General features: G+C 41.2%; 1 protein-coding gene across 1 annotated transcript in view; it reads right to left on the reverse strand.

Annotated features, from left to right (window-relative positions):
- LOC118209771 (integrin alpha-E-like) overlaps nt 1–12647 on the reverse strand; it is a 34128-nt gene extending 21481 nt beyond the window's left edge. Inside the window, exons 1-4 of the mRNA XM_035385388.1 lie at nt 12494–12647; nt 10939–11044; nt 10655–10740; nt 10466–10533 (exon numbers count right to left, since the gene is read on the reverse strand). Of these exons, the coding sequence (XP_035241279.1) occupies nt 10466–10533; nt 10655–10740; nt 10939–11044; nt 12494–12521 (288 nt within the window). The 5' untranslated portion in view covers nt 12522–12647. The remainder of the gene's footprint in view (nt 1–10465; nt 10534–10654; nt 10741–10938; nt 11045–12493) is intronic.
- Nucleotides 12648–12681: the final 34 nt, after the last annotated feature.

A 12681-nucleotide genomic window follows, 5' to 3' on the forward strand; every position in this document is an offset into this window, starting at 1 on the left:
ACCCAGCTCCTGAGCGACTGTGCCTCAAAAAATGCACTAATCTCACCCAGCTCCTGAGCGACTGTGCCTCAAAAAATGCACTAATCCCACCTATCTCCTGAGTGACTGTGCCTCAAACATATGCACTAAACCCACCTATCTCCTGAGCGACTGTGCATCAAAAATATGCACTAATCCCACCCAGCTCCTGAGTGACTGTGCCTCAAAAATATGCACTAATCCCACCCAGCTCCTGAGCGGCTGTGCCTCAAAAATATGCACTAATCCCACCCAGCTCCTGAGCGACTGTGCCTGAAAAATATGCACTAATCCCACCCAGCACCTGAGCGACTGTGCCTCAAAAATATGCACTAATCCCACCCAGCTCCTGAGTCGACTGTGCCTCAAAAATACACACTAATCCCACCTAGCTCCTGAGCGACTGTGCATCAAAAATACACACTAATCCCACCTAGCTCCTGAGCGACTGTGCCTCAAAAATACACACTAATCCCACCTAGCTCCTGAGTGACTGTGCCACAAAAATATGCACTAATCCCACCCAGCTCCTGAGCGACCGTGCCTCAAAAAATGCACTAATCTCACCCAGCTCCTGAGCGACTGTGCCTCAAAAATACACACTAATCCCACCTATCTCCTGAGCGACTGTGCTTCAAAAATACACAGTAATCCCACCTAGCTCCTGAGTGACTGAGCCACAAAAATATGCACTAATCCCACCCAGCTCCTGAGCGACCGTGCCTCAAAAAATGCACTAATCTCACCCAGCTCCTGAGCGACTGTGCCTCAAAAAATGCACTAATCCCACCTATCTCCTGAGTGACTGTGCCTCAAAAATATGGACTAATCCCACATAACTCCTGAGCGACTGTACCTCAAAAATATGCACTAATCCCACCAAGCTCCTGAGCGACTGTGCTTCAAAAATACACAGTAATCCCACCTAGCTCCTGAGTGACTGTGCCACAGAAATATGCACTAATCCCACCCAGCTCCTGAGCGACTGTGCCTCAAAAAATGCACTAATCTCACCCAGCTCCTGAGCGACTGTGCCTCAAAAAATGCACTAATCCCACCTATCTCCTGAGTGACTGTGCCTCAAAAATATGCACTAATCCCACCCAGCTCCTGAGAGACTGTGCCTCAAACATATGCACTAAACCCACCCAGCTCCTGAGCGATCGTGCCTCAAAAAATGCACTAATCTCACCCAGCTCCTGAGCGACTGTGCCTCAAAAATACACACTAATCCCACCTAGCTCCTGAGCGACTGTGCTTCAAAAATACACAGTAATCCCACTTAGCTCCTGAGTGACTGTGCCACAAAAATATGCACTAATCCCACCCAGCTCCTGAGCGACCGTGCCTCAAAAAATGCACTAATCTCACCCAGCTCCTGAGCGACTGTGCCTCAAAAAATGCACTAATCCCACCTATCTCCTGAGTGACTGTGCCTCAAACATATGCAGTAAGCCCACCCAGTTCCTGAGCGACTGTGCCTCAAAAATATGCACTAATCCCACCCAGCTCCTGAACAACTGTGCCTCAAAAATACACACTAACGCCATCTAGCTTCTGAGCGACTGTGCCTCAAAAATATGCACTAATCCCACCCAGCTCCTGAGTGACTGTGCCTCAAAAATATGGACTAATCCCACATAACTCCTGAGCGACTGTACCTCAAAAATATGCACTAATCCCACCAAGCTCCTGAGCGACTGTGCTTCAGAAATACACAGTAATCCCACCTAGCTCCTGAGTGACTGTGCCACAAAAATATGCACTAATCCCACCCAGCTCCTGAGCGACTGTGCCTCAAAAAATGCACTAATCTCACCCAGCTCCTGAGCGACTGTGCCTCAAAAAATGCACTAATCCCACCTATCTCCTGAGTGACTGTGCCTCAAAAATATGCACTAATCCCACCCAGCTCCTGAGCGACTGTGCCTCAAACATATGCACTAAACCCACCCAGTTCCTGAGCGACTGTGCCTCAAAAATATGCACTAATCCCACCCAGCTCCTGAGCGACTGTGCCTCAAAAATATGGACTGATCCCACATAACTCCTGAGCGACTGTACCTCAAAAATATGCACTAATCCCACTAAGCTCCTGAGCAACTGTGCTTCAAAAATACACATTAATCCCACCTAGCTCCTGAGTGACTGTGCCACAAAAATATGCACTAATCCCACCCAGCTCCTGAACGACTGTGCCTCAAAAAATGCACTAATCCCACCTATCTCCTGAGTGACTGTGCCTCAAACATATGCACTAATCCCACCTAGCTCCTGAGCGACTGTACCTCAAAAATATGCACTAATCCCACCCAGCTCCTGAGCGACTGTGCCTCAAAAATATGCACTAATCCCACCCAGCTCCTGAGCAACTGTGCCTCAAAAATATGCACTAATCCCACCCAGCTCCTGAGCGACTGTGCCTCAAAAATATGCACTAATCCCACCCAGCTCCTGAGCGACTGTGCCTCAAAGCACCAGAGTTCATGATATTTTACATTTAGTGTTCCTCCAGAAAACGGAATGAAAACATTAAATATTTAATCAGGACCTTTCAATGATGTTCAATGAGTTTTTTTTGTTTACCAGGACCTTATTTGTAGATCAGTGATAATTATAAGTGATCACAAATGTCATAGAAATTACATATGTAATGTAATTACAGTAATGTAATTTTGTAATTCCCACCCTCATACTGCACCCTGTCTATCCAAAGGAAATAGGCTACATAACATTTGAATAATTTGTAAAAATATAACACAAATGTTATTGAATACAATGCAACAGAAAAAGCAACACAAATGGAGTGGTTTCACAATCTTAAGATTTCTACATTGAGAATAAAGCAATTCAAACGTCTTAAGGATCAACAGTAGCCCTGTACATTTAACATTCTGTGACTGGTGCGAAGGTTAGAGAGATACAAAGGAGTGGAATAAGTCAGATCTCAGAGAATGCATGCTTGAATTTGTTAGAAGAGTGCCTATGAGTATGCACATCAGTTCAGTCAAGGATGGGAGCCTGACTAATACTAAGACTGCATATGCAAACCATCCGCATAGCGTCACTTCCCTCCTCAAGAATTTAAACGCAACCACTTCCCATATAGGCCACACAGATGATGAACGGTTGATCGCTGATGCAAAGTGGTATAAGAGTCACTTGTTAGTTAACTTCCTGCTGCAAATTTTAAACAACAGATGTGGAGAGGTTTGATTAGAGGCTAGCCGAAGAGGTTTGAAGAGGCATGCTTTATCTATAAATATAAAAAATACCTTTTTGTTACACCAGAGATCTGTGCAACATGCTACACAAGTATAAATTCTCTGTCCGTTCATGAGTGCCACACACAACGCAAATCACAAACTATGCAAGAGGTATGCAAAGAATTGCATACCATACCAGAGTGTAGTGAATGTGTGGAATAGCCTGTCTGCTCACATAGTAGAGGCAGAATCTCTGGGGATTTTCAAGAATAGGCTTGATACAGTGTTAGATACTATCTAGTCTGTAGGTAATCAGGGCACTAATTTAGGCAGGAAAATGGCGAGCATTGTTGGGCTGAATGGCCTGTTCCCGTCATTTGGGGTCCAAGCAGCGAAGCTGGTGGAACCCTATTGTATCTGTTAGGATTATTATTAGGGGTCCAAGCAGCGAAGCTGGTGGAACCCTATTGTATCTGTTAGGATTATTATTAGGGGTCCAAGCAGCGAAGCTGGTGGAACCCTATTGTATCTGTTAGGATTATTATTAGGGGTCCAAGCAGCGAAGCTGGTGGAACCCTATTGTATCTGTTAGGATTATTAGGGGTCCAAGCAGCGAAGCTGGTGGAACCCTATTGTATCTGTTAGGATTATTATTATTATTTTTCTCCGCTAAAAGTGTCTGAGGCTCAGCAACCATAAGTCCTAGAGCAACCAAATTTGGCAGGTGGGTTCCTATGGCCCCCCACTACTCAGGCACTACAAATCACCTATGTCGGCCAGATGGTGGCACTATAACAAAGGGTCATGCTTAAAAGGCCATAACTCCCACACCGTAAGTTAGATCAACACAGAACTTCATTGACCTATGCATCTGAACGTGCTCTACAACTTTGCCACCTATGTCGGCCATATTGTTGTACTAATATTGAATATAAACAAAAGACACAATTTATTCTGTAGTCTGCCAATGTCAAAATAAATAAGGTAGGCTACTCTGCGCGCAGCTCACAGGTAGCAGGGATGGCGAGTTGATATTTCGTTTTTTGTTTCTTTTTTTCACTGTGGTATTTATTATTTGAAATATGTATGATTATTCTATCTGTCTCTGAGGCACTCTGAAGTGTGCATTCTCTGCTAAACTAAGCAATGGATTGGAATATGTATGTGTGTTGCACGGTATTTCCGAAACTTCAGCACTTTCTCTGTACTTAACCCTCCTGTTATGTTGCGGGTCAAATTGACCCTTTTTAAAGTTTGAAAATCTAGGAAAAATACTTAAAATTATTTTTTCAGTATGAAACTTCTTCTACTGGCCTTAATTAGTGTAATCAACATTCTAAATGAAAATGGTTCATTTCATGTATTTGCAAACCCCCCCTGTATGTTTATATCACCCGGGAACATTTTGCTGTACCTAAAAAATGAACAGAACAGGAGGGTTAAAAAAAAAAAGAAACGGTTCGGTATTATAATTTTTCGATGTTCAGTAGTTTTGTGTCAAATGTAAAAGCCAGGGAAATGTCTCTCCCACATTACTGATTGAGAGGATGAAAAGTGTAATTTGTCAGAATCTTCGCTAGATGGCAGTAGCAACTAAGGTTGCCAAGTGAGGTGAAGTTGCGCTTGTGCACTCACTCGTTGATACAGCGTAAGCTTCGACTCAGTTCAATTCAGTAGCAATAGGTGTTCTAATTTGGAAATATTTTATTATAGGAAGATGCTGTATTGTTATTAAAGTATGCTATTTTTAGATCTACTTAAAAGTGAAAAACCTGTTTAAAGATTATTCAATTTTTGAAATATATTTAATATATTTTTCTATTGTTTAGTGTTGTAACACTATAGGCCTATGATTATTGAGCAGGCTTCAACTTAAAGGTTAAACCAGGTTTTTAATAAACCATGAATTTGAAAATGAGGTCAACCCTTGTGGACATTACGTTTCTGATCTATTAAGGTAATTTCAGTATCGTTAGGTACCGAGTATTGAATCAGTATCGTTTCAGTATCGGGAATCTTGATACTAAACCTGGTATCGGTATCGAAGTCAAAATTTTGGTATCGTGACAACACTAGTGTGACGCCATTTTTTAGTTGCGGCATGGAAGCGCTGCAGCTGTACATACACACCGGGCCATCTAAGGCCCTGACCACAAGTATACGAATTTTTCTGAAAACGTAGTTTTTTCCCCCTCCTTAAAAAAAATCCTATCCACATGACCGGCGTTTAAAAAAATATCTCTTTCACAGGAGAACGCTAAAACGATTGCCGCATGTGCAATACACCAATTGCCATGGTAACTGATGCGCGAGTTGACGTCATGACGCCAGCGTTTTCATAAAGCTCAGTTTTTCTTGTCCACACGAAGACAGAGAAACTGGAGTTTCGAAAAGTCTCCACCTTGGAAGGCGTTTTCAAAAAGCTTTGTTTTCAGTGACATAAAACGCCATTTTCGTGTGGACGGGAGGCCAAAACGGAGGGAAAAAACTACATTTTCAGAATGTGGACAGGGCCTAAGTGTTACGACATAGTAAAGGCCTTTATGGGAAGCGGCCAGGACACATCCATGGCGACGCAACTAAGTCATCCGACAGCGTCTCTTAGCACAAAATTGGCCATAAGTCATCATGAACGGTAACGGAAAGAACAGTAATCCTATCAATATGCCAGCTAACGTCAATGGTAGCTAGCTAGTTGTCAACGAATGAACTATGATATCTGATAGTAGAGAGGACAATCAAATAGTTTGAATAGTTGACAAATGCGTTCACAACCATGCAACTGTGTTATTGAACTTTAATACACGAACAGCTAGTCTTTAACAAGACAAATAACACATGCCTTCATATCCATTATGGCCAGATAATCTTATTCCTTTCCATTCAACTTTTGGCCCTCAACAATAAAATAAAAACAAACAAATAAAAAAATAGTTTAGCTTTTAACACCTTGAAATCGTTCAAGGCATTTTCAACTATCCAATCCCTTTTGTTACGTCACTTCCGGGTTTGGTGGGTTTTTTTTTTTTTTTTTAAAGATGCGGAAGTAAAATTCTCTCACAAAAACGGCTCCAGAAGTCACGGTAGTATATATATAAGTATATATTTTTATGAAAATCTAGTTCCTACATAATTTTCCTACACATTGATTCACTGGGGTCTCCAATCTGCAATATTCCCTTTAATAATGACATTTAATAACGACCCTCCCTCCTCACAAAAATCTACATCCACAAACACGTTTTTCTTACAGGTTCAACTTGCAGAGTACAAACACGAACCATAAGTTGCAAGCACAAGTCATTGCTTACAAATACAAAATACTTTTGGCATTAATTTGAGCCCATACTAGTCAGTTACTAGTCAGCATATTTAAAAAAATTTCTTTCGGGGGGGGGGCATGCCCCCGGACCCCCCTAGGGGGTTTGCATCTTTGTCACCTTTTTCACCTCTGATGAGTTTGCAGGTCTGTTCACGGTAAGAAGAAATTTCAGGCTATTGCTTGTGTCGAAAGTGCTGCGACGGAAACAACGATAGATTTACTCAGGAGCCACATCTGTCCAAAATGTAAACAATTCAGGCAGTTTTCATGGTCTGGAAAAATTTTATGACAACGTGGTCATTTAGCTAACTTAGTTAGCTAGCCAAACAGTCAGTAACCCACATACTTCCTTTGTGACATTTAGGGATAATGTCATGGAGGAAAGGTAAAAGCTTAAAAAAACTTAGACAGTTTTTTAAAAGGTTAAATGTGCCCAGCATTCCAAGGCTTGTTGTAAGATTGAGTAGCCAATCAGGACTTGAATACACGTTTTTTGTAGAGTGCAGAAACTTTGATATTGTTTATTTTATTTTATTTATTTTGTTGTTGTTGAAAACACAGCATTCCAAGACTGTACATTGTTGTCAGATTCTTTGTACGTCTCTGCTATGCTGTAAATAGTTGTTGATTTTTTAAATGTGTGTTGAATAAATGAGTTATTTATAACAACATTCACATTACGTAGTCATATTTTCAAATCTCCAGTCAGCTTTTAGCATTGACTTAATGTAGGGCCCTATGGAATGTGTGTTATAGCTTTTTTAAAATTCTCAATTCCGCGATTCCATCTGTGATTATGTTATCACAGAAACTATAGGGCCCTACCTTAATCCTGCCACAGTCTGTTGCTGGCCTACGCCGGGCCCCCGTCAAAAAAGACACTTGGCCGCCGGCCCGTGTCGGGCCCTGTCAAAAGATACTTGCCACCGGGCCTAACAACTTTTCTGGGGGAAACCCTGTTTGGTATCGTGATTCGTGACTACACTAGTCTCACGCCTTTTTTAATTGTGGCGCAGAAGCGCTGCAGCTCTACATACACGCCGGGCCATCTAAGTGTTACGACATAGTAAAGGCCTTTACGGCAAGCGGCTAGGACACATCCATGGCGACGCAACTAAGTATTCCGACAGCGCCTCTTAGCACAAAATTGGCCATAACTCATCAATACTTTGTACAATCATCATGATATTCAGTAGATATGTTGGGTGATGTATAGGTATATGATCATGAGGACAAAACTTTTAAAATCGCTCCATAGGGAGCGCAATAGTGCCAACGCTTGGACCCCTCCCAACGCCACTTGCGGCTTTAATTATGTTATGTTACGTATACAGTGCTGTGAAAAAGTATCTGCCCCCTTCCTGATTTCCTCTATTGTTGCATATGTGTCACACTGAATGGTTTCTGATCTTTAGACAAATTGTAATTTGAGTAAAAGGGAAACTGAGTAAACACATAACAATTTTTTAAAATTATTATTTAATTTGTTTAATGAAAAAGTTATCAAACACCCATGTCAGCCATGTGAAAAAGTAATTACCCCCTTAGTTACTCTATCAACCAAATTTAATCGATAATTTGATTCAGCTGATTGAACAGAGCCAGGCTTGACCACAGCCAGCCATTTTGAATCTAAACCCCTTTCATATTGAACCTTACTATCAGAGTGAAGTAGTCACCACAAACTTTCTACAAGCACACTTTTCCATGATCAATGGAAATTTCATGAGAAATAATGTTGTTGAAATATATCAGTCAGGAAAGAAGAACAATGGTGAATCTTCCAGGAGTGGCCGGCCTGCCAAAATATTTCCAAGGGCACAGCAACAACTCATCCAGGAAGTCACAAAACATCCCAGAAGAACATGTAAAGAACGGCAAGCCTCTCTAGCCTCAGATAAGGTCAGTGTTCATGACTCCACTATAAGAAAGAGACTGGCCAAAAATGGGATTCATGGGAGAGTAGCAAAGTGGAAACCATTGCTAATCAAGAGAAACATCAATGCAGATGAGTCAAAGGTGTCTAGTATAAAGCAAGTACAGCATTTCACAGTAAAAATGTTTACTGTCAAACATGGTGGTGGTAGTGTGATGGTCTGGGGAGGCTTTGCTGACTCGGGACCTGGACGACTTGCTATTATTGAAGGAACCATGAATTCTGCTGTGTACCAGAAAATTCTCAAGAAGAATGCCTGTGAACTGAAGCTGAAGTGTAACTGGGTTATGCTGCAAGACAATGATCCAAAACACAAAAGCAAGCCCACATCTGAATGGCTGAAAAGAAAGAAAATTTAAGTTTTTGAGTGGTCTAGTCAAAGTGTTGCCTTGGAGCCAATAGAGATGCTGTGGCAGGATGTGAAATGAGCAGTTCATACTTGAAAACCTTCAATTTGTTTGAATTAAAGCAGTCCTACAAAGAAGAGAGGGCTACAATTCCTCCACAGCAATGTAAAAGTTCTGTTTGGTTGCAGTTACTGCTGCTAAAGGTGGTGCAACCAGTTCTAAGTGTAAGGGGGCAACTACTTTTTCACATGGGTGATAAGGGTGTTTGAAAAGGTTTTTTCATTAAATAAATGACATAAGTCATAAAATTGTGTTTACTCGGGTTCCCTTTGTCTAATATTACATTTTGAAACCACCATTGTGACAAATATGCAATAATAGAAGAAATCAGGAAGGGGGCAAAAAGTTTTTCATGGCACTGTAAAACAGCCTTGAAGAACTCTGCTTCAGATACAGCACAGAGAGACACAGACCCAGAGTGTTAGGCAGGACTCTGCTTCAGGTACGGCACAGAGACACAGACCCAGAGCATTAGGCAGGACTCTGCTTCAGGTACGGCACAGAGACACAGACCCAGAGCGTTAGGCAGGACTCTGCTTCAGGTACGGCACAGAGACACAGACCCAGAGCGTCAGGCAGGACTCTGCTTCAGATACAGCACAGAGAGACAGAGACTGAGAGCGTTAGGCAGGACTCTGCTTCAGGTACAGCACAGAGAGACACAGACCCAGAGCGTTAGGCAGGACTCTGCTTCAGATACAGCACAGAGAGACACAGACCCAGAGCGTTAGGCAGGACTCTGCTTCAAGTACAGCACAGAGAGACACAGACCCAGAGCGTTAGGCAGGACTCTGCTTCAGATATAGCACAGAGAGACAGAGACTGAGAGCATTAGGCAGGACTCTGCTTCAGGTACAGCACAGAGAGACACAGACCCAGAGCGTTAGGCAGGACTCTGCTTCAGGTACAGCACAGAGAGACACAGACCCAGAGCGTTAGGCAGGACTCTGCTTCAGATACAGCACAGAGAGACAGAGACTGAGAGAGTTAGGCAGGACTCTGCTTCAGGTACAGCACAGAGAGACACAGACCCAGAGCGTTAGGCAGGACTCTGCTTCAGATATAGCACAGAGAGACAGAGACTGAGAGCGTTAGGCAGGACTCTGCTTCAGGCATGGCACAGAGACACAGACCCAGACCGTTAGGCAGGACTCTGCTTCAGGTACAGCACAGATAGACACAGACTGAGAGCATCTGCTGTCAGAGATGCGGGTAACTGTGGTCTGTCACAGGAACTTCTGAGAGGAAGGAAGGCTCCTAAAGAAAGTAGTCTGACCTAGAAACATGTGGCACTGACAGGTTCAACAGCGTAGCCCTTGCACAAAGAGCTCGACAACCTTCAGAATGGGCACCCATTCATGAAGTTCACACAATGATGGCTCTAATGGTAAGCTTCATAAGATGCATGACCTTTCCCTGGAAGTATGAATCATGTATACCCCCCATAAAATCACATGTCTGTTTCCTTAAATGCCGAGCTCAGTTTCAGATCTTTGATTCTCTCACCCTGATCCAGAATGTTGAATGATAAATTATTTCTGTTACATTTCAAATACTTGAAAAACATTGAACTTACCATGTGCTGATGTTCATCAGTTTTTTTAGCTGCTGATACAATTGGTTTCAAACCCTTTCTCACATTTTCTGAAAGAGATAGAATAAGCATAATTTTCAATAAATTTCAATGTTCCAGGGAATCTCAAGCTCAAGTGCCTCCTCTAAATGCACATTATTTTTAGCAGTTGATTGGTGTGGATGTTACTACCTGTGATGTACACTTCAGTGCAATTTTCCTTCTCCATAGTGCAATGCAGCAGTTGGACTGTTGAACTAGGTGAAGCAACCAATACCCTATGAACACACAGAGAACATCAAAATGATTTCCATATCTGGTCAGTTGGCTGCACGTGTTAAACAAAGGTTTCTAAAATTTTTCTGTTCACTGAAAATGTATTAACCACTAGCAGAATTCACACACGTAACCATAGTTTATAATGTAATCCCACTATTCGAGATTATTGAGAATAGTTCTGGTTTCAAGTAACTTACCCCTCTTGAGACTCAATGATAGTTTGTCCAAATAGGTTGTCATCTTTCATTTGAAAATGCCTGACAGGTTTCATGAATATGTTGAAACCAGCAGTGGCACATATTACTGGAATTCATAAATCACACATAATATTGAATGCAGTTAGAAAATGGTTAAAGGAAATAAACAGGTTAGGTTCAAAGTCCACATTGGGTCAAATTATGGCATCCGTTAAAATGAAGAATTTTTGGAACAGCGTGCTTTTAAGTTTACACTTCCCATTAACTGAAGCTTAGGCGATGTCTATGTGAGTGTAACACATTGGTAGTGACTGAGGTGAGTTTCAGTATTCACTGTAAGACACGCTTAGATTGTGAAAGCTGCTATATAAAAATGTAGTTCACTATCACTATAATTCAGAGGAACAAGACCAGGTTAAAACCTAGTATATGGCTGGACCTAACATACGTGATCCGGCTGACCAATGGTGTGACTTCATAATTCGGCTGACCAATGGTGTAACTTCATCACTTATTTAGTCACTCACTCAGTCAGTCACAGACATTTGCGTTTGAAGGGCTGGCCCCGCTGTTGCAGTCCAGCCAAAAATAGTGGATAGAATGAAAGTTCAATTTAAAAGTTCAATTTCATCAAAAAAAAAAAAAAAAACAAAAAAAAAAAATTGGAAAGCTGAAAAGTCAAGTGTTGTTTATGAGTTGTTATGTGTTAAGAGTTTTGTGAAAATTTTATTGTCTACCTTACTTCATACTGCATGTAAATTAACACAAACCTCGTGAGGGTATACCACTCTTCTGTCATCTATTAAAATAACAATTTTACAGTTCTATTCCTAGGTCTGTACAGGTTGTTTCTGTAGCTTGTACATTACTTTGGTACCTGTTCTATGAGGATAGCTAATACAAAAAGGTAAGCATCTGGGCTAAAAAAAAAAAAAAAAAATTTATTTATTGTTAACTGAGTTCCATGTTTGCCCATGAGCCCTGTTCAAAGACCAAGATAGTACGTATGATACACATTTCCCCTTTTCGAGATTACTTACTTATGTAGAGCTAACATAATCATACCCATTAGTTTAATGTTTTTACATACTTTCATCATTCATACATTCCTTAACTCCATAATCAGTTGAAATGGAGAGCGGTGCATTGTGGCTATTTGCCTATAAATGGTCACATACTGATTTATTAGTTTTAATGCTGCGCATTATTTTAAAAGTTGTAACATTCTGCTTTTATTTTTTTTTTTAAAACGTTCAAACTACCGCATCATAGACACTACTTGTAAGTAAGGCTATCTTGTAACGCTTAAGGATCATTCCTTCAGAAACATGTTCTAAGAAATCTTAAAACCCACGGTGAGTATGTATTACTTGTTTCAGCTGTGCGTAAATGGCACCGCTGAAACTTTTTTAGCAAAAATATTTTTTGTTAAGTGTACGTCTAATGTTGATCATAAAATGAACCGCCTACGTATATATCATTAAACCATATTTTCATTTCTATCAAAATTATTACTCAGTGGTATTCTACGTATTAAACATAAATCAATACATACCAGTAAGCAATATATATCCGTGAATCATTTTGTGAGGTTTAAAACTACTTGTTTTCCGGAGACACGTTGTAAAATCAACAGCATGGGACGCTTATCACCAACCCATCGTCTCGTCTCCTCTCACGCACACACACAGACTGGAAGTTAGCTTTTTGCTATTGTACGCACAATATACCACAATGTCACGA

The sequence above is a fragment of the Anguilla anguilla genome, chromosome 12 (genome assembly GCF_013347855.1).
Source record: "Anguilla anguilla isolate fAngAng1 chromosome 12, fAngAng1.pri, whole genome shotgun sequence".
NCBI classification, from domain to species: domain Eukaryota; kingdom Metazoa; phylum Chordata; class Actinopteri; order Anguilliformes; family Anguillidae; genus Anguilla; species Anguilla anguilla.